At 46.6% G+C, this 22,817-nt stretch overlaps 1 protein-coding gene across 9 annotated transcripts in view; it reads left to right on the top strand.

The window, feature by feature from the left end:
- Nucleotides 1-22,817, top strand: part of COL14A1 (collagen type XIV alpha 1 chain) — a 232,915-nt gene extending 210,098 nt beyond the window's left edge. For 2 of the 9 annotated variants that reach the window (XM_059874511.1, XM_015474560.2), the window contains exons 46-49: nt 18,297-18,374; nt 18,445-18,681; nt 20,225-20,380; nt 21,975-22,817. In XM_059874511.1, the coding sequence (XP_059730494.1) occupies nt 18,297-18,374; nt 18,445-18,681; nt 20,225-20,380; nt 21,975-22,054 (551 nt within the window). In that variant the 3' untranslated portion in view covers nt 22,055-22,817. Of the gene's footprint in view, nt 1-18,296; nt 18,375-18,444; nt 18,682-20,224; nt 20,381-21,171 lie in introns of all 9 variants that reach the window. The other 7 variants (XR_003038138.2, XR_001501879.2, XR_003038139.2 and 4 more) reach the window with 7 other exon arrangements.

The raw sequence follows: 22,817 nt of genomic DNA on the forward strand, positions 1-22,817 counted from the left end.
GGTTGGATCTCCTTGCAGTCCAAGGGACTCTCAAGAGTCTTCTCCAACACCACAGTTCAAAAGCATCAATTCTTCAGCGCTCAGCTTTCTTTATAGTCCAACCCTCACATCCATATGTGACCAGTGGAAAAACCATAGCCTTGACTAGATGGACTTTTGTTGACAAAGTAATGTCTTTGCTTTTGAATGTGCTATCTAGGTTGGTCATAACTTTCCTTCCAAGGAGTAAGCATCTTTAAATTTCATGGCTGCAGTCACCATCTGCAGTGATTTGGGAGCCCAAAAAAACAAAGTCTGACACTGTTTCCCCATCTATTTCCCATGAAGTGATGGGACTGGATGCCATGATCTTCGTTTTCTGAATGTTGAGCTTTAAGCCAACTGTTTCACTCTCCACTTTCAGCTTCATCAAGAGGCTTTTTAGTTCCTCTTCACTTTCTGCCATAAGGGTGGTGTCATCTGCATATCTGAGATTATTGATATTTCTCTTGGCAATCTTGATTCCAGCTTGTGCTTCTTCCAGCCCAATGTTTCTCGTGATGTACTCAGTATAAGTTAAATTTGGCATATTATGCTTTATTATTTCAAGAAAGGTAAAAATGCAACTGAAATACAAAATGAGATTTATGCAGCATATGGAGAAGGTGCTGTGACTGACTGAGCTGCTGAAAGGGGCTGGCGGAGTTTCAGGCTGAAGATGTGTCTCTGGGTCGGCTTCAGGGGGGGTCGACCAGTTGAACTGACAATGATCAAATCAAGACATTCACTGAGAACAATCAGCTTTATCCTGGGGCTGCCCAGGTGGTTCAGTGGTAAAAACCTGCCTGCCAGGGCAGGAACACAACAGACGCGGTTCAGTCCCTGGGTCAGGAAGATCCCCTGGAGAAGGACACGGCAACCCACTCCAGTGTTGCTTCCTGGAGAATCCCATGGACAGAGGAGCCTGGCAGGCTACAGTCCATGAGGTTGAAAAGAGTCAGACACAACACAGCACAGATAAAATATTATATCACTAGAGAGATAGCCGACAAAATCAAAATATCCAAATCAAGCGTTGAAAATCATTTGCATCAGCTTGGTTATGTTAATCACTTTGACGGTTGGGTTCCACATAAGTAAGAAAAAAGCCTTCTTGAACCTATTTCTGTATGTGATTATCTACTGAGACATAGTGAAAATGTTACATTTGTAAAACAAATCATGACGGGTGATAAAAAATGAATACTGTACAATAATGTGAGACAGAAGAAATTGTGGGGCAAGTGAAACTAACCAGCACCAACCACACCAAAGGCTGGTTTTCATCCAAAAAAGTTGCTGTTTTGTATATGGTGGGATTGGAAAGGAGTCTACCACGAGCTCCTTCTGAAAAAGCAGAGGATTAATTCCAACAAGCACTGTTCGCAATTAGACCAACTGAAAGCAGCACTCAACGAAAGCCCCCAGAGTCGGTCAGGAATGCCCGTCAGGACAGCACAGTACTTCACGCCTCTTGGACGACCAGGCCGAAACTCTCATAGCTTGGCTGGGAGTTCTGACTCCTCCGCTGTGCTCACCAGACGTTGCACTTTTGGATTTCCACTTATTTCAGTCTTTACAAATTCTGTTAATGGAAAACTTTCAATTCCCTGGAAGACTCTAAAAGGCACCTGGAGCAATTCTTTGCTCAAAAAGATAAAAAACAGTTTTGGGAAGATGGAATTATGAAGTTGCCTGAAACATGGCAGAAGGTAGTGGAACAAAATGGTGAATACATTCAATAAAGTTCCTGGTGAAGAGAAAAATATGTCTTTTATTTCTATTGGTACTTGAACACCAAAGGAACTTTTTGGACAACCCACTAATGTTCATAAGATTGTGTGGAACAGTCTCTAGCTGTCTTCTTGCATGGACTCTAACAGACAGAGGGTCTGCGGGGGTTAAGGATTCACAGGGACCTGCAGCTCATGTTGTGCACCCAAAGCTTAAGCTGCAGGAGTGGTTGTTGTTCAGTCACTCAGCCGCGTCCCCTGTACGACCCCATGGACTGCAGCCCGCCAGGCTCTTGTGTCCATGGGATTTCCCAGGCAAGAATACTGGAGTGGGTTGCCATTTCCTTCTCCAGGGGATCTTCCTGACCCAGGGATCGAACCCACATCTCTTGCATTGGCAGGCAGATTCTGTAGCGCTGAGCCACCAGGGAAATCCAAAACACTCCCACTGAGACTTGCCTAGCTGCTGCCTCCAGAGTTGGAGGGGCTGCGTTTGCATCGCAGAAGCAACCGTGAGGCAGCCGCGCTGCTCGCCTGCTTTCTCGCCTCGCTCACACTGTGTTGTTACCTTATGTCAAAGAAAAGCGCTTCCTCCACTTCCCCATTAAACCGTGCACCATCTCCAGGTAAAGGGCTCTGTATCCTGGCTTCCAGAATTCAGCAAGTGGAGCGGATCAGCTCTGAGTTTCCTCTGTTGGTTCCTGAACTGTGGCAGTTGAGTCCTGGCTATTCTGACTACCTCACTCTCCAATCACAGCCTTGTGTGATCCTAACTAGATCCTCCTGACCAATGTCTAATTCCGATCTCTGGATGTCATGCCCAGGTGACCGTTGTGTTTACTTCCTTATTCCATGTGCTCAGGTGTTCACTATCTGCACTAGGATCTTGAACCATCTAGAAACCCAGACAACAATTAAATTCAGTGGTCTAGAGTCCACAAAGTTTAGCTTCTTTCTTTCCCTGCAAAGGACGGGGGGATTTCCTGAATTCTGTCTCATGCAGTTACTTCAGTTTCCATGGCTCTCCAAAACGTATCAGAGTAGAGGAATCTTCCAGCTAAAGATTTTCATTTTTAGATTGTGTATCCATAACAGCTGGAATTCATAGCTGGTTTACTTTGTATGATAAATCAACAAATATTTATGAAATGCAAGGTTTACGTAAGACTCTTGGCGGGGCAGGGTGTGAGATAATATGATTATTTATGGCTTTTGCTTGTTAGGCATCAAGTGCGTCTGCCGATATTGTGCTGTGTCCCGTATACACAGGCTCCTTTGGATAAAACAAGCTATAAACTTTGATAAGAAGCAATGCTACGCTTCTTCCTGTGTGGCAGCCTGGATGGGCGGGCAGTCTGGGGGGAATGGATACATGTGTAAAAAGAGAAGGAAGAAGCAGTGCTGCCATCGATTCATCAGTTCAGTCAGTTCAGTTGCTCAGTCATGTCCGACTCTTTGTGACCCCATGAATCGCAGCACACCAGCCCTCCCTGTCCATCACCAACTCCCAGGGTTCACTCAGACTCACGTCCAACTCCCAGGGTTCACTCAGACTCACGTCCATCGAGTCAGTGATGCCATCCAGCCATCTCATCCTCTGCCGTCCCCTTCTCCTCCTGCCCCCAATCCCTCCCAGCATCAGAGTCATTTCCAGTGAGTCAACTCTTCACTTGAGGTGGCCAAAGGACTGGATTTTCAGCATCAGTCCTTCCAATGAACACCCAGGGCTGATCTCCTTCAGAATGGACTGGTTGGACCTCCTTGCAGTCCAAGGGACTCTCAAGAGTCTTTGGCAAGTACTTAATAAACTGTCAGTTGCTTAGTACGATATTAATGCTCATAAAGATTTTATGAAATCAGTACTGGCCTGTTTTCGGTGAGGAAACTGAGGCTCAATGAGATGGTCAGTTGTCACAAAAGCCACCTGCTGGACAGCAGGGGACCAGAATTCAGAACCAACTGCCTGAGCCTGTGCCCCCTGCCCTGTCGTCGCTGTGAATTCACTGTGTAGTGGGGTTTTCCCAGCGGAGGCCAGAGCTGTGCAGGGTTTGGTGCACCCGGTTTCATTATTGCCCCTAATGTCCGTAACTCACAGCACGTCAGCTGCCAGGTGACCGGGTGTTTCAGCGGACTGTGGCTGTACGATTCGCAAGCATCTTACGCGTGTTGTTCTGCTATGTCTGGGTGGTCTTGGGGCCTCCTCGACCTGGTAGACGACCAGCTTTGAAAGGTGAACTGCTTTAGGTGCATATGAACGTGGTAAAGACTTTTTTATGGTTATATATTTTGGCACTTGACATGTCTTCTAGATTTTAGCATAGGCTCAGTAGGGGAGTAACCTATAGGGAAATCGGTCACAGATCTGGTGATCTGAGATGCATGGATGGAGGTAGACCTCTATTGCAGTATCTCACCCTGGGGACAAATAGGAGAAACCTGGCTCAAAGTAATTTGATCTTGTTCTGCTTCCAATATTTTAGAATAGAACTGTTTTCACCTCACTGTGTGTGACGCCTCTGTAGCTGGAAACAGAATAAGGTGATGGAAGTAATGTCTCAATCCCATATAGGTTAGGGTCTGAACTTTGCCACATGCTAGCTGTGTAATCTTGGGTGCTTAATCTTACAGTTTAGCCTTTCTGATTATTCATTCATCCAACCAGCACTTACTGAGCACCAACTGCATGTCAGCTTTTTCTATTCAAGTGCCTTGCGTGGAGACAGACATTAAACAAAAAATACATGAATAGCTCAGTTTCACTTGTTATATATTATGAAAAAGTATAGGCTGCTCTATTAGCATGGAAGAGGGGACTCTGACTTAGTCTATTGAATCAGTGATGTTTTAGCCAAGATGTGAAAATGTAGGGTTGGCCATAACAATACGAAAAGAGTCAGAAGACAGTATTCCAGGCAGAGATAGCAATAGCATGTCCATCGGTCCTGAGGTGAAAAAGGGTTTGAAACTGGTAAAGCCCTGATTCTTAAGCCTAGCAAACATAATGTCTCCTAATTTATAACAAATAATTTGTAGCATTTCTGTTACTGTTCTAAACTGAAAGTTATAGATAACAAATATAACCTACCTTCACACATAATTAAAAAAATAAACCCGAGTGCCCTAGTGGGTACTATAAAGAAGTAAAAGGAGAGTGAATGATTGTCAGGAGATTTATCCCTACATGCAAATTTCCAGCATAACTACACTGGCAACATAATGAAGAGTCAAAATGTGCTTGTATTTAAGAATTATTAACGTGCGACAGCTCCAAGTTCAAGATGATGTAGTTGAGCTCTACCCATGACTGGGCCTCTGCATTTGTCTCTGCTGTGCTCACAGTGAGGGTCTGCTAGGATCGCGAACACATCCCTGGCATTATGCAAATAACGTAAATCACCTTCGCCTACTTTTTCAGGCACCTTTTGATTTTTCGTCATGTCTTTTTTCCCACTTCTTGGGGTCAGTGTCTTTCCCCATGCCAGCCCCTGAAAAAAAGTTTATGGGAAACGACCGGGAGGTATCCACTGCAAAGCCCTGCCCTGCTGGACGTGATTGGTTTCTATAAATTTCACTAGCACTTTACATCTGCTTGGCTGGATCAAATCTTTTGGATGGAAGTGCTCTAGTCATTCCAATATTATTATTGAGGACTAAAAATATCAATATTAGAATCTTACCCTTAACACGTTTGTCTAAAGGCTAATATGAGGGTGGTTTCTACCGTAAAAGCTTGATGCTAGGGTGGTTTCTTCTGTGGCTCAGCAGTAAAAAATCTGCTGCCAGTGCAGGAGACACAGGAGATGTGGGTTAGGTCCCTGGGTCAGGAAGATCCCCTGGAGGAGGCATGCAAGCCCCTCCAGTGTTCTTGCCCGGAGACTCCATGGACAGAGGTGCCTGGGGGCTGCAGTCCATGGTGTCACAGAGTCGGACACCACTGAAGGGACTGAGCGTGTGTGCCGAGTGGTTTCTACCCTCTGTTGGCTCCCTAGGTTAATTTGTTATTGTTCTTTGAGGATAAAATCCCTGAGTGACTTTTGAAGTCTAGAAATGACTCTCTTGGAGCTTTCTCTGCCATAGAAGATCAAATTTCTAATGACTGAATGTAAAGAAAGACAAGAGTTAAATAAAGATCAGTTTTCATCAGTCAGATTCTGTGGTTAACTTGGAAAAAAGATGGACTTTGTTTCAGAAAATGAGAGGAGGGAGCTGGGAGAAGAAAATGAAACACAGCCGAGCTCCGCCAGCAGACAAGGGCAGAGAAGGTACCAGCATCCATGGCTGCCATGAGTCAGGGCCACCGCCTTTCAGAGACACAGAAGTGGCTTTCAGGGCGAGAGCTGACGCACCCCTGCTAAAGCTGACGCCGAGTGCCTCGCCTGTGCCAGCTTCCTGTGCATTCACGGTGCTGAGAGGTCTACAGGAAAAAGAGTCCCCGATGGGTTCGAAGCTGGGAGAGAGAAGCAGGGTTCCTGCCTTCAGTATTCCTGTTGTTGAAAAGAGCCGTTGGCACAGAAGATGCCTTTGGCAGAAACCTCTGGTCACAGACTCAGAAGTGAAGCATAGCAGTTGTGAGCCAGGAAGGCTGCAATGGTAAGCGTCTGTGAAACTTCTTAATGTCCCTTGTATCCTGGTTTATTCCTGGAAAAACTTTCTTTATGGGACAGACCAACTTGATGAAAGATAGAGGGCCGGTAGAGCTCTCATAATAATGTGCTGGTTAATGCCTAAATATTTACACGTCTTCCCTGTGATGTAGCACATGGTTGACACTCAGCTGCGTGAGACATCATCTTTTCATTGCTGGTAAAGATCTGCAGAAATCCGTGCTTGCCTTCTTCCTCTCTGGCGTTCTCCATCCTCCACCTCTCATTTCCTGAGATGAATTCCGGAGAAACAGAACTTTCTCTTTTCTCACCCAGTAATTATCTGGTAAAGTCCAATTTGAATGTCCTTGGGAACAAGATCTTTCTCTGAAAGTTTGATGGATTGTGTTTTCCTAATGTTTAGTGACCTTAAGGCTTGGCAATGAATGCTGCTTCTTTTTATCTTTGTACCACGTTTTATTTGTAGGGTTCCCCCCCGCCCCGGTTACAAAGTAACCCCTTGCATTATCATGGCTGCAGAGAGAAGCTCTAGGTACTGATCTGTTACCGTGAACAAACAAGCTGTGAACAATTACGACTTAGCTTCAAACAAGGAAGCATGTGTAATCATGGAGTCTATGGGCTGGGGTTCAGGACTGGTTTAGCTGGGTGCTTCGGGCTCAGGGTCTCTGGTGCGTGCTTAGTCGCTCAGTCGTGTCTGACTTTGCAACCCCATGGACTGTAGCCCACCGGGCTCCCCTGTCCATGGGATTCTCCAGGCAAGAACACTGGAGTGGGCTGCCATGCCCTCCTCCATGGGATCTTCCCGATCCAAGGATCGAAGCCACGTCTCCTACGTCTCCTGCATTGGCACGTGGGTTCTGTACCCCTAGTGCCACCTGGGGAGGCCAGGTCTCTCATGGGGCTGCAGGTAAGATGCCAGTCTGGGCACAGTCATCTGAAGGCTCCACTGGGGCAGGCTGACCTGCTGCCAACGTGGCTGGCTCACCCCACCCAGGACGATGGTGGTCTCAGGCGCTCCCTGGCCACTCTGCTTACATTTGCCTGAGAAGGATGCGTCTCCACAGGGACACTTGGGTGTTTGCTCAGCTGCTTTCCTCAGAACCAGTGCTCCCAGAGAGAGCAGGGGCAGCCACAGTGCCTGTTATGGACTCAGAAGTCCCAACGTTGCTTTCCGAATATCCTCTTGTTAGCAGAGAGTCACTAAGACATGCCCCCGCTCAAATAGAAGGGGACTAAGCTGCATCTTTTGAAGGGAGAAATAGCACAGAATTGGGGAATATGCATTTAGTCACACTCCTCTGAATTGAACCAAGGTTTTCTGTCCTTGCAGTATAACCAGGGTGATGCGTTCATCTGTAAGAGTGATTTCCAAGCAGTCTGACTTCTAGGGCTCTTGTGAAGGGTTGGCTCATGCTCTGTCTGCCTGTTTTCACCATTTAAATGGGTGTCTTTCTCTCCTACCTCTTTTACATTATTCAAATTCCAGATGTGGCTTTTTAAAGGGAAATGCAAGATGTAGATTTAAACACCTTGAAAGAATAGCACCTACTGGAAAATTCTTTTTGTAGACTAACACTTTTTTGGGTATCTGTTTCTGAAATTAATTGTAGTTAGGATAAAATCAATTTCCAGTCAAACACAAAGAAGTAATTTAAGAAGTCACTGACAAGTTACAATTATCATTAAATTGTGTCCCTAGCTTTGTACTATTGTAATACGACTATTACAATAACAAAACCTGTGACTGCTGTTTTGTCTTCTTTTTGCCCTGAGAGCTGATACACTTGTTTCTGTGGCTTTAGTTTGCTTTGAAATCCTAATTGGAAGGTCTGTGTAATAAGTGGCAGATTCTTGCACTGGATCTCAGCCCTTGTCTGGGGTAGTGGGCATTATGCTGGAATGCTGGATACTGCACAATGTCTGGGGTATGGGCATTATGCTGGAATGCTGGATACTGCACATTGTCTGGGGTATGGGCATTATGCTGGAATGCTGGATACTGCACATTGTCTGGGGTATGGGCATTATGCTGGAATGCTGGAGTACTGCACAGTGGTGATGGCCTCTCAGCAGGATATTTTTGTGTGGCCCTGTGTCGTGTTTCCCCATCAGCTGCTCTTCAAGTTGGTACCCTTTGTTCTAGCCAAAAGGAGCTGCTCAGGGCTCTCAGTATCAGTCAGCTTTCGCTGCATAACGAACCACAAAAATCTCAGTAACACACAATAGATATTATCTGCCACCACATGTCCGTGGGAGACAGGGCAGCTCTGCTCTGCTGGGGTCCCGGCTGGCGGGGCAGTGACTCCAGAGTATATTCTTCTTACGGCAGTCACGGACATAAATAGGCTGACTCACCCGCCTATCATATTTCAAGCCTTTGTTCACATCACGGCCACTGATACTCCTCTGAGAGAAGCAAGTCACACGGCCGAGCCCAAATCCCAGGAGCGGGGAAATGCGTGAATCCTCTGTGGGAGATGGACGTGCAGTTCTGCTGCTGGGTCGGGGGAATCCAGACCGCCGCCGCTGCCCGCCGCGGTCTCATCCGCGCCCCTTCCTTTCTGTCCTCGTGCTGACTCCTGTGCAGCCCCGTCCTTACACCTTTCGTGGTTTTCCACTGTTCTTCCAACTCCCCAGAACTCTCTTCCTTGCTCTGGTTTATTCAGACTCAAACTTTGAAACTCGTCTCGACAGCCAGCTCTGGCAGACCGCTCCTCCTCCCCAGGGCTGGCTGCCCCGTGTGTCGGCCACACCTGCGTTACTCCCACTGAACCGGACCAAGGCCTCGGCTTTGTGCCCCCGGCCCCCAGCTGCGTGCCTGCCTCCCAGCTGTCTCACTTACTACTGTGATTGTTGACGTTCTTGTCTGTCTTCCCACCGGACACTGGTTTCCTTGAACAGGACTATGCTTTTGCTCTATACACCTTCCCCAAGGAGCCTGAACAAATATTTGATACATGAAGCAACAGCTGATCCCTACCTCATTACCATGTGAAATTATATCTTGTAGCACCCAAGTTGAATATGTTTTCTTGAATTGTCTCTTATTGGTTTTGCTTCTGTTATTTCACCAATGAGACTACATGCTCCCCACAGATCAAATTCCGTGTCTGTTTTCCGTTTATGCCTCATAATACCTGACATCCAGCAGTTATGTCGTGACTCATAAGTGATTTATGGTACTAATTACCACTTGCTTAGCTTTTTGGCTGCCATTCCTCATCCAACCCAAGAGTCATGATACAAGCAGAAGCCCATGGTGTGCTGGTTCATCCGTCAGAAGACGTCCTATTAATAGCCAGTCACTGCCAAGTGACAATGTCAGCATTCTCTCGAGTCATCATCACATAATTTCAGCCAGAACAGCAGGGTAAAATTTTTAAGTAGAAATTTTGGTTATACTGGATATATCTAATATGCATTTCCTATTGCATATGAAATAGAAAATGCATTGGATATTTCAGTGCCCAAATGTGAGTGTCTAATTTAGATGTCTGTGGTCAAAAGTCAAAAGACCTTCTGGTTGTATTGCCTACATGTGTACACAGATAATTTAGAGAGAGAGGAGAGAGACTTTATTTTCTCTTCTTTCTTTTTAATTGAGGGATAATTACAATGCTGTGTGGGTTTCTGCCAAGCATCAACATGGATCAGCCGTAGGTACATGTCCCCCCCACCTCCCGCCCCACCCCACTGCTCTAGGTTGTCACAGAGCCCAGCTGGAGTTCCTTGAGTCATACAGCAGATTCCCACAGGCTATCTATTTTATCTTTCCTTCATTTTTTTTTTATCATTGTTTTCCTTTTTTTCTTCCAATTTTATTGAGATTTAACTAGCATACAGCACTATGTAAGTTTAGCACAATGGTTTGGCTCACCTACATCAGGAAATAGTGCCATGATAAGCTTAGTGACAGATACAAAATTAAAGAAATAGGAAAAAATGGTTTTTTTCTTGTGAAAATACTTCGAAGATTTACTGTCTTGATAATTTTCATGCATATTGCACAGCGGTGTTAATTTTTATCACGTTGTGCATTCCTTCCCTAGCACTTATTTATCTTATAACTCTAAGTTTGTACATCTTGACTGCCTTCACCCGATTGCCTTCCCCCCACCCCCTTTCTTTTAAATGCAGGAAGGTACTCTGGCATTTTCTAAATTTCTGGCCCTGAGCATAAGCAAGTGAAATGAAAGAATGACAAGTTTTAGTTTATATGATACAACTAAAGCTGTTTATGTTAGCTATGATAAACCATCTTCAGAGAATTCTTTGACACGGCTTTTAAAGCAATGAATACACTGTAATAAATAAGTGTAACAGAATGCATTTACAGAGCTAGGTGAAAACATACACAGAGGAGATGTCTTCATTAACCCTCTCCATTTTCATTGGCTCTAAATTCAACTTTGACATTAAATTGCTATGTGTATGTGTGTTGGTGGCTCAGTTGTGGCCAATTCTTTGTGACCCCGTGGACTGTAGCTCTCCAGGCTCCTCTGTCCATGACGACCGTCCAGGCAAAAATCCTAGAGTGGGTTGTCATTTCCTTCTCCAGGGGATCTTCCCTACCCAGGGACCGAAGCTGGGTCTCCTGCATTGCAGGTGGATTCTTTACCAGCTGAGCCACCAAGGAAGCCCTTTTGTGTGTGTGTGTGTGTGTGTGTGTGTGTGTGTGTGTAGCAGAGTAATTTGACTTTTCTGAACTTTTTGCTAGCTTGGAAAAATATGATGCGGATCACAGACATACGATGTGCTCATCTTAACAGTGACTCGTCCTGCTTATTAGTGAGGGCTGTTGGCCGTAACACATTTTGTTTTAAACTCTGTGAGACCTGGGCCTTGTCCCACCGCCCTGACACAACTCCCTTCCTTCCCGAGAGTGGAGAGCATCACGTCGCTTTTTGGTTCTGTGAGGGTGAAGACCAGACCAAGCTCTAACTTAAATATCTGTTTAAATAACACCAGCTTGCTGAATATTCATGCTGAACCTATAATACCCATTTTTAAAACTGCAGCAATTGGCTCATTTTTCTGCTAAGTTTGAATCATTTATACTTTTTCCAACCGTCAACGCTGGACATGATATGATGGCTTTGAAGAAGAGCAATGCAAACCCTGGAGCTGAAAGTGATAGAGCGGCATTTGGTCTGACGTTCCTGTTAGGACCCGTGAGGCCGTAACCCAGTGGCCCCAGGCTTCCTGCTGTGTGGCCCCTGCCCCTCTCTGCCCTGCGGCTGCGGACCCCGAGGTGCAGTGGGGTCGCTGATGAGCTGGGGGCTCATCGTCCTCTGTCCCAGACTCCTCTTCCCTCCTGTAGCTGCGCGTCTTTCTGTTCCCAGGCTGCCTTGGGCTCTGCTCCTGGGCAGGTTCAACCAGTGGGAGCCATGGACGAGGGCTGAGGGTCTGACGAGGAGAGAAGTCAGGCTGTTCCTCCCTCACCCCACCCAGCCTCCTCGGCCATCCCAGCTGTGGCCAGGCCCCCGTGTGGCTCCTGCGTCCACTGGACCCCTGTCTCTCTTTCCAGACCCTTCTAGAAGGCCCAGGCCCTGGGCTCCGGGCACACCCTTCCTTCTTGTCCCTGCGTGCCTGGCAGTCATGGTTGCTTCCTGCTGCTGTTGGGGTGTGGGTTGCCTCATCATCTCTATTTGGCTTCTCAGCCCTTCTCTCTCCCATGTAACCAAATCTCTGCACCAAATTCCCTCTTCCTGAAAGATCTACAATGGTCCCTGGCTGGACCCTGAATTATAGAGGCGTACTACATGGCCAGTTGTTTAAGGGAAAAGGCTGTAGAGAGATAGACTCTTAGCAACGGTTTGCAAAAATTGTTTACATTTAAAACCAATTTGAGGACTTGCCTGGAGGTCTAGCAGTTAAGAGTCTGTGCTTCTGCTGCATGGGGCACAGGTTCAATCCCTGGTCAGGGAACGAAGATCCCACAAACCTTGCCTTGCAGCTCAAAAACAAGAAAAACAAAAATATTTATTTTCTAGTCTTGGCCAGTGAAGCACAAAGCTTGGAGCTGTACATGCTGGTACAGCCCAAACATGTAAAAAGAGCAGAGCCTGGAGGAGGACATAAAACGCTTGTTGGATTGAGTCCAATTAATCTGCCATCTTGTAATGAGTTATTTGTTCCAGGACCTTGTACCTAGCAGGCATTCAAGCATACATTGAATGAAAAATGAACTCTACTTGGAATGTATTGCCAGCCATTTCCCAGGCAACAGACAATATAATAACACAGCTGAAGCCCTGTCTCACATTTTCTGTGGCTTCTTGGTAGAATTACAATGAAAGCATTACCCAGGCCTTGCATATCTGCCTGGGCATAAATTCGGAGAGTTGCTCCAAATAGCCGGGATAAAGAGGGAATGAATGACTGCTCCATGGAGTGCCTTGAGACTCTAGCCTGAGTGCTTGCTGTGCTCAGGGCACCAGAGAAATGAGTAAACTCTCCCCACCCGGAGGTCAACGGGCCAAAGAAAATAGGAAACTGATAACCAAAGGCCAGACCCTGGGCCAGTCATCAGTGTGAATAAGAGAAATCTTCTGAAAATCAACCCCAAGTCTTGCTCAGGGCAGAAGGCAAGTGTGCAAACCAGGGGAAATGAGCTGAGGAGATGTGATAACCCCAGGACTGATTTCTGAGTGTGGAGCCGGAGAAAATGTGCAGCTTGATTGGACAGGCAGCCCAGGGAGCCGTGACGGCAGCGAGCAAGACAGGTGCGGCCTCGAAACCCAGCTTAGGGTAGAGCGGTGGGGAATGCTGTAGTCAGTTCTGTGTATAGGCTTCGGCATCAACCTGCCTGTGTTAAATTGCGGCTCTTACTAGCTAAAGGCAAGTCACTTAACCTGTCTGAATCACAGCCCGCTTTTTGGGTTAAGAGTACTACCCACCATTGTGGTTCTTGGGAAGACGAAGTGAGTTTATACGTGTAAAGCATTTAGATTCAAAACCTGGGGAGGCGCGTATGGGCACAGGTGGCGAGCCACATTTCAGGCTTGTCAGAGCCCACAGTCAGACTCTGTGCTTCCTTCATCCCTCCCTTTGTTTCACAGATATTTCCTGGTGCCTGATCTGTGTCTGATACTAGGGATACAAGGATGAACTAAAACAAGCAGGTCTCTGCCTTCGTACATCCATAAAAGAAAACACTGGAGGGACCTTCCCGGTGCTCCAGTGGCTAAGACTCTGCGCTCCCAGAGCAGGGGGCCCACGTTCCCTCCCTGGTCAGGGAACGGACTGCACATGCCACAGCTGAGGCCCGCTGCAGGCAAACGAATGCGTATTCTTTAGCAAAGAAAATATGGAGGGTTGGTCTTCGGTTAGTGGTGAGGCAGGCTCAGGGAGCCCTGATGTGGTTTTTAGTGAGACTTTTAAAGAATATTATCTAGTTTCTTTGGCTGTATCGGGTCTGAGATCCAGCTTGTGGGATCTAGTTCCCTGATATCGAACCAGATATCGAACTCTGGCCTCCTGCATTGGGAGCATGGAGTCTTAGCCACTGGACCGCCAGGGAGATCCCCCAATGAGACTTTTAAAGAAAGAATATGACAAGTGGGCCACTCCAGGGAGGGATGTTGATGGTGAGGGAAGCCAGGCAAGAGTAGGGGAGGGGGGTGTGGGAAGCCTTTCTCTACTTTCTATTCAGTATTGCTTGTGAACCTGACTGCTCTAAAAGAGTAAAGTCTGTTTTTAAGTTTTTAAGTTTTTTTTAAGTTTTAAAGATTTTCTTTTAAAAAGAAAGAAATACGAGAATAAGATCTTAAATTTTTTAATGAGAGCAAGATCTAAGAGAGTAGATCGTAACAATTCTCATTAAAAAAAGGAAAAAAGGAAGAATGAATAAATAATAGAAAACTCTATTCTAAATATTTTTGGTAACTCCACAGAAAACTAAGGCTATTTTAATCTTAGCTTAAATCATATTTTTGGAAAGTTAGGTCTTCATTTCTATCAGCTAGGCTCATTTTTTAAAAAAATGACAGAAACTCCAGTTTAATTGGACTCCGTGATATTCATCTCTACACAACGCCAGTAGTTGGTATGGCCACATAAGGAACTTGTTAGGAAAAAGCAGTTTTCACAAAAGCCACGCATGTGACAGTAAAAGCAGGCTTCCAGCCTAAGAAGTTCTGTTTGTTGATCCTTCAAAGGTCATGGCTGCTTTTAACCATCAGCTGCGTGATGGTGTAGACATGCAGTCATCCCGTTATTCTTCCAGTGTTTACTGGACCACCTACTATGTGAGAGCTTGGATCTGACGCTGGAGCAATAAATAAGGCACGATCCCTGCAGTCAGCAGGCTCCTGGTTCCAGGCCGGATGAACGTGCAGTTCGATGGGATCAGTGCCAAGGGAAGCGCAGATACTATGGAAGCAAATCATTCGTTCACTTGTTCATTCAGTAAATATCTGTCAGTTATAAAATACTTGGAAGGCACCATAAATTCGTGAAGTATTCCATATTTACAGGGCTTCCCTGGTGACTCAGTTAGTAAAGAATCTGCCTGCAATGCAGGAGACCCCGGTTCGATCTCTGGGTTGCGAAAATCCCCTGGAGAAGGAAATGGCAACCCGCCCCAGTATTCTTGCCTGGGAAATCCCATGGACAGCAAAGAGATACGACTTGGCAATAAAGCACCACCACCTGGGCATGTTGGGGACATGGCCACGAATGGAACAGATAATCCTTGCCTTCGGACTTGTTGTGCTTCTGCCCATTACGGCCGTAGAGAAGGTATGAGTTGAGTCTCGAAGAATGAGAAGTATTTGTGGAGACGGCCGAGGTAGGAAGGGTATTTCAGGAGGAAGTAAGCTGTGGCCTCAAGAGTCCCTGTGTCTTCGTGGACAGGGTGCTGGCACTTAGCTCTGGAGACCCCCTCTTTGTACCAAGCTACCCTACCTTGGACCCTCACCAGAGAGATGCATGAGGGAGTCCTTATTATGGGTGGTGGCTGCAGGCAGTCACTCAGTCTATAAACTTCAGTGCTGTCTCAGGAACAATTGCTGGTTGACATTTTTGAAACACTTGACTTCCTTTATTTTGATTACAGCCTCCAAGGCTTATCAAAGACACCCAGGGACTCCCTGTGGTCAGTGGTTGAGACTGTACATCCTAAGGCAGGGGGTGCACATTCGACCCCTGCTTGGGGAGCTGAGATCCTGCATGCCTCGTGGCCAAAAAGACAGAACATAAAACAGAAATGATACTGTAACACATTTGATAAAGACTTTAAAAATGATCCACATCAAAAAACTCCTTTCAAAAAAAGTATTTCCTGTTCTCTTTTTAGAGATCTGAGGTCTCTGAACTTAGCCTTCAATCTCAGTCCTCACTTAGCTACTTAAATAATGATGTTTAACATGGTTTTTTATTCCCCCGGAGAAAGATTTATAACCAAGGTCAGCTTCATGAGTATTCCATCAGTCTGAGAAACACGAGTGAAGACATAGGCAAATATTAACATATAATGTGTTAGCCTATATGTAGTTGGAATATTTCATAACTTCAAGGATGATGCAATCTAAAATTCTCTGTTAATATGTAACTATATCCTTACAGTTTTCTTCCTTTTTTTTTTTTTTCTTTTAAGGCATCTGGTGGTTTAGTTACTGAGTCGTGTCCGACTCTTGTGAGTCCGTGGACTGTAGCTCTCCAGGCCCCTCTGTCCATGGGACTTCTCAGGCAAGAATACTGGAGTGGGTTGCCATTTCCTCCTCCAGGGGATCTTCCTGACCCAGGGATCAAACCCAGGTCTCCTGCCTCGCAGGCAGATTCTTTCCCAGCAGAGCCACCAGGGAGGCCCTGAGGCATCTTGGGGGGCTGGAACATTCTTGTGAGTACCTTCTTCTACTTTGAGTTGCATTGCGGATAGTATCAAATGCCACTTGTTCTTCTCTACGTAAGTAGAAAATTAAAAGAGCCAGACTCTCTGCTCCACAGTGGTCCCCGCCTTCTGCTTTCTTTGTGAGTAGGGGCAGGGCCCGTCCGGAAGCTGCTGTCGGGGGTTTCTGCGCAGGGACTCTCTCCTGAGTGTCCTCTTCCGCCGACTCTCCTACGTCTCCCTCTTACTCCGTGTCCCTGAGGAGCTCTCCTTAGCGTTGATCCGTGGGTACCGTAAGGTCACGGGAGGCCTGAGTCACCGTGCTGTTAGTCATGCAGGCTGCCGTTAGTCATCGGGGTTCTTTCTGCAGTTCTAATTCTTTAAAAGTGAGTGGGTCCCTGTGGGGAAAGCGGCTCCAGTTCTCACAGAAGAGGCGGTTTCTTCTGAATTCCCTGATGCGTGTTAGGGCACAGCTGTCAAGCGAGGAAGCATCTCCCTCTAATTAAAAATAGTACCCACTCCAACTATTACCCAATTAGCCAAGCTAGTAGCTACAAATAACCAGTAGACTCAGGATGGTTTTCTGAACAACTGGATTTAACAGTGGAGCGTTAAGTGTCGATGCATGCAAGTTACGTGCTTTTTCAACTCAGATGCGACTGCAGTTTTACTTTTGAGAAATCTCTCTCCTCCTGTCCGCTCCTAGAAGAGCTGGGCCGGAGCAGGAGGTCGGAGCTCAGCGGTCAGCGCCCCGCCCTCTCCCTGCAGCGCCCGTCTCCGGTGAGCTCAGAAAGTGCCACCGAGGCCGCGCAGCGCGCACGCCTGTTGGGGCAGCCTCCCTGCGGGTGGAGCCGCCCCGAGGACCGATAACAAGGAGGAAGGACTTTTCCAAAAGGTGACACGTATACCTTGACTCCAGAAAGAGGTCACTAGGAACACAGCAGACATCAGAGGACAATCTTTATCCCTGCAGTGTAGAAAAGCTGCTATCCCCAGAGCAAACACTGCATCAATACCTTTCTTTCTGGAAGTTACAGGCCAAGATGTCAAAAGTGATTATTTTCTAGGATTGGAGTCATTGCTTTTTGGGTCTTCTAATTTGTCTACAGTAAATATGCCTTGCACTTAGAAGGGAAAAATAAGTTATTTGTGATTTTAAATACTTTAGACCAGTCGCATGCTGCTGCCTATCAACTTGATTGTTTTCTTTTATGTATGTTCCCTCCTCGGCTTTCCCAACTCACACATAATTTCTTTGCAATTGCAAAGAGGTGTAGTTCCGCATCCTATTAACTCAAAGTATTGTTGTACATGTGAAAACAGACACTAAAGGCTTCTGTGCTTCGAGCCACGCAACCCGGACCCGGGTCTGCCACAGCCGCGCGTGCTGGGCTGGGCCTCGCTGCAGCCTTGTCGTCTGTCCAGCGGTCTTGTGTTAGGACCTGTTGGGATGATGAGGTGTCAGCGTGTATGTTTCTTTGTTTTTCTGCCTGTGAAAATGTATAGTTTGTTAATAGCACCGTAAATTACTTGGAAGAAGAGGTTTGTTCAGTGGAAAAGAACCACGAATAGGTTTAGATTTTTATGGAGCTGAATCAGCCAAATCAAACACAGGCTTTCCCCGAACCTTCCAAGTTTTTAATGGAAACTCACGCTCTTTAGAGCTTTGCTGCCTAATTATAATTCATGCCTTTTGCAGATACATTACAGGGTGGACCCAAAGGAAAATGTTAGACGTGTCCGCTGGTTATTTCTATTGTGCTCCTTGTGGAGTGCCAGCCGCCTCCATCCGATGGCCGTGTGTGCAAAACACCGGCCAGATCCTAGCGGGCTGGGCCACCTCAGCGGAGGGAAGACGGTAAACTTGCAGTGTTACAAACACAGACGACACACTCAGACACAGAGCCAGCCTTCTGTATGTGGTTGTGCAAAAGGCACCAGTGTCAGGATTCAATTTAAAAAGTCCTGTGGTAGCATAACCCCAAATCAACCCTCATCGTTGTCCTCATCAGAGAGATCCTTGCGAAACCCAGGAAAAACAGAACTACCCAGATTTCATTTAAGGAGAATTTTCTTTTCTTTTCCTTTTTTTTTTTTTTTAAAAACTAGGTTTAACTGGTGTGAAGGGAGAGAAAGGAAATCCAGGCATTGGAACTCAAGGTCCCAGAGGCCCCCCAGGGCCAGCAGGTACGTCTTCCTACCAACGGCAAACTGCAGCACGGAGACTCCAAGTCTTCATTTTCCCTTGACATTGCAGGCGAGGCAGATGACCATGTTAACATCCGTGTGGCCGACTGGAACAGCCATGTTTCCATATTACATCCATGTGGCCGACTGGAACAGCCATGTTTCCATATTATATCCGTGTGGCCGACTGGAGCAGCCACGTTTCCATATTACATCCATGTGGCCGACTGGAGTGGCCATGTCTCCCATGCCTTTCACGGGAGGGCCAGTGTGTTAGTAACGAGTCTCCCGTACACCAGACCCAGAGGTACAGCATGTGCGGGGATCTTATTGTTTGCAGGGTCAGGCTGGGGCTAGGCTGTGCTTCACTAATGAATCAATCCCCAAATGCTTCGTGGACTGACACGTACCCAAAGTTTGATGTGGGTAGGCTGACTTTCCCCTCATTTTAGAGCAAAGGGCCTTGAGGAGAAAGATCAGCTTCCTGAATGGAGGATGACAGATGTCCTTTCCGGTTATATTCCACTGGCTGGGACTAGTCACAAGCCCCAGCCGAGCTGCATGGGAGGCTCAAAATCTGGGGGGACACATGGCTGTGTGTTGAGCACTCACAGTTTCTGCCACCATGGCCATCTCACTTCATGGGGCTTGTGCAAGCTTGGAGTTTTGTGAATTTTACTATATGCTTTTAGGATGGTCTCCAGATGGCCATATTTGTTTATTAGAATTATAAATTTTCAGTCCTACTGGTATTTACAATCCCAGTCTTAAGCATATTGAATCTAATGACTTACCGGTTTTTCTTGCCAACCTGTTGATGATTTGGGGAAATACTTTCTGTAGGAGAGATTCCTAGTGCAATAGGTCTGCTCTGAGTATCAATACCCCTGTTATTAGAGACTGCATGAGGAACTGTCCCAGAGCATGCCGTATGCAGAGTGAATGCTTGGGGAATGTTAACTCATGGAGCTGAGTTCTCCAGAGATTTGCAACACTTTTAAAATACAGAGTGATACGTGTTCCTGAGTTTCATTTTGGTTCTATTCAAAGAGATTCATTTGTAGTTGAAAAAGGCCTTGAAACACTGTTGAAATCCAGGTCTAGAGCAAAACAAACACATGAGCCAGAGCAAGTCCAGGCTGACGCGCTGCTTAAATCCACAGAAATTTCAGCACCCTCTCACCTTCATCCAGTGTTAAGTTCTCAGTTGACACAAGCTAGCCTAAAGGATCCCAGGGACGGGGGAGCCTGGTGGGTTGCCGTCTATGGGGTCGCACAGAGTCGGACATGACTGAAGCGACTTAGCAGCAGTAGCAGCAGCAGCCTAGAGGAATTTTGGATTCATCTGTTGGGTCCAATTTCAGAATTTTCATTTTTCTCCTGCAGTATAATTTCTTTCAAATGTAGAATAATTTATTTCAACCATCTGGGGCCATAACCCAGTAGGGGTTGCCAGGCTGAGGTCAGATGTGTTCCTGTGTGTGTAAATGTGTGTGTGCGTGCCCTCACACTGGATCTGTAGGAGCCTGCATTGGGAGATAGAGGCTGGTGGCAGTCTGCTCCTTTCCCTTAATATTCAAGAGGTGAGGGACAAGAATGCATTTTGCTTTCCAGTTTCCTGAGCTGGTTGAAAGCATTGACCTCCAGGAGAACGTGTGATTGCAGTGTGATCCTCTGTCCAGGAAATCCAGTTCAGGAATAGAACTCATTGAGTAGAAACAGGCAGACCACCCTAGTTGTCAAAACGTGTAAGATGGCTTCTTGTAAGAGTTAGTTTGTTTCTTGGTGGTCTGAAACCTCACCCTGTGATGGTAAGAGACCAACTCTTTTCATTGGTGGGCACTCCTTAGGGCCTTCTGGGGAGAGTCGACCAGGAAGCCCGGGCCCCCCTGGCTCTCCTGGACCAAGGGGCCCACCAGGTCACCTGGGGGTCCCTGGACCCCAGGGTCCGTCTGGCCAGCCTGGATACTGCGACCCTTCTTCGTGTTCTGCCTACGGCGTGGGAGGTAAGTGTCAGCCCTTCGTGGACTTTGAGCAAATCTTACTGTCTTAGTACCATAATGGTGGGGGGGACCTCTGAAAAGTAGACCTATTTTGAGCAGGAAGCAGAGCTGGAATTGCTCACTACCTTTGAAATTATCCAGAGGTCTCTTCTGTGAAGTGCAAATTAATGTAGAGGTTACCTCTTGAGGGGAAATTTAAATTAATGCCACATCTATGTCTTCCTTGCTTCCAGATGGCCTCTGACCTCATATATGATCATTGAGGGACATATCTGACAATTCTCTGGGGCCTCTCTGTGTTACTTCTGTGGTATGGCCATAATGTCCTATTAAATTTTACTCTTGTTTTGGGGACACCTCAAACTTAGAACTTTCCCCGTAATTAGGAGAGACCTGGAGATTCTGTTGGGTGACATCCTTCCCACCACATGCATTTTAAATGACCAGGGATTATTTTAAGAAGCAAAAGTGGCCGGCCACACTGTCCTTGCCTCTTATTAACTACTGGACTGAGATCCTGAAAAAATTGTGCTTCCTAAAAACATCTGTGGTCTCCATGCTAGAGGGTTGTATAACGGGACATTTTCCAACACAGTCACTCTTGGAAGTATCAAGAGAGAGGTTCAGAAATTGCTTTGGGGCAATAAACCTATTAGCCCATGAATTGAAGTTTTCTGTTTTAGAAGAAACTTAACCTTATTTCCCAGAGGGACTGATCAGAGTTTTGCTGATGTGTTTTTCTCTGTTCGTCTCTTCCCTCCCCGTTCTCTCAAACTTTCCTGTCTCTCATTAAGATCTGGTCCCTTACAATGATTACCAGCACTGACATGGAACTCTTCCACTCTGATTCCATTGGCCTGGGCAATTGGCTGCAGACACAGAACTGTCCTGCTGACCACGACCACCCAGCCCTGCCCCTGCCCACGGGCACTCCTCTCCCCTGCCCACCTGCTTCCCCACCTGCCCACCCTCTCATCTCCTGCCCTCCCTGCTCCAAACACTTAACCACGATAAGACTGGAATTTAACCAAGTCATTTGTCAGTTGTCATAAAAACCGACTGCTCCGTACCAGCCTGGGTGAGGGTGTAAGTGTGGCTGCCGAGAGTTACCCCAGACCTCCCCAGGTGGAGCCCAGGAGTAGCCACTGCCGGGTGCCTTCTCCTCGTCCCGTCTCACGCACATCGCTGGGCGTCTTTCTTCCTGACCCCCTGCTGTCCGCTCCTCCTCTGATCGCCCACCTCTGCCTCCGCCTCCTGTCCCCGGTGTTGGACTTCTAACATGAGACTGATTTTTAAAATTTATTTTTCTTTCGTCACTCTGCTGATATTCGGGTTTTCTTTTGTAAATAAAACATGTCATATTTAAGCAGTTTGGCTAACCATTTCTGCGGTGTACCTTCTTTTACTAACCATCTGAAACCTCCTGGAAAAGGTGCGCACAGCCCGGTGGATGCAGGGTGCTCTCACTTTCTACCCAAGCAGGATATCTCTGTACTTTAGAGACCAAACCTATGCCTCTGCGGATCCAAAGGAGGGGAGGACATCAATTTGTGGCTCCTGGGTTCTGTCAAGCCCCCACCCCACTCTCCCCCTCTAGCTCCCCATCCTGACCAGCCAGAGTTCACCCCTGTCCAGGATGAGCTGGAGGCCATGGAGCTGTGGGGCTCTGGGATCTGACAGTCTCAGCGGAGCTCGGAGGCCCGACCGCGAAGGCGCGTGAGGCGACTGACCATGTGGTTTGTATGCTTCCTCTGGGGGCTTGTTGCATCAGCCTGCGTCTCCTGTTTGGACACCGTTAATGTTATTGTTATATTAACAGAAAAGCGTGTTAAAAAGAAGCTCCTTAATTCGTACACCACAGGACTGATTTCTGCTTGTTGCTTTAATGGTGTCCTCAGAGAAAGATTGGCTCTAATGTTGAATTCTGGAATCCTTTTTGCGTTGGGTGATCGCGAGTCCTAAAGTGCAACAAGACAGAAATGTCTGTATTTGAGGGAAATGGGGCCCCAGAACAGGAGTTCAAAGGGATTCAAAGATGATGTCATGTATCCTTATCCCCTCTAGGAATGACCTTGATGAAAAGAGAAAAAGGGACATGATTGGAGAAACTACCTCTTGCTTAATTAATTGATCTAACTCTGAGATCACTTGGTGACCAGCTTCACTGGTATCCAAGAATATGTGTTAGAATCTGGCCTTTCTGAATCTGGCAACTGTGACACTAGATTCGGTTCTTTTCAGTGGCTTTTGGCATGTAACCTAATGACTTCCCACCGACTCTGATACAAAGAGTTCCAATTTTGATGAACAGTTGATCCAGCAGTATGTTCCAGAGCTTGCCCTCCGTAACCACATGGATTACTTTGTACATACAGATGTGTTTTTGCAAACCTATTTCCAATCTTTTTTAAATAAGCAAATAAAATTTTGAAACAATGTA

The sequence above is a fragment of the Bos taurus genome, chromosome 14 (genome assembly GCF_002263795.3).
Source record: "Bos taurus isolate L1 Dominette 01449 registration number 42190680 breed Hereford chromosome 14, ARS-UCD2.0, whole genome shotgun sequence".
NCBI lineage: Eukaryota > Metazoa > Chordata > Mammalia > Artiodactyla > Bovidae > Bos > Bos taurus.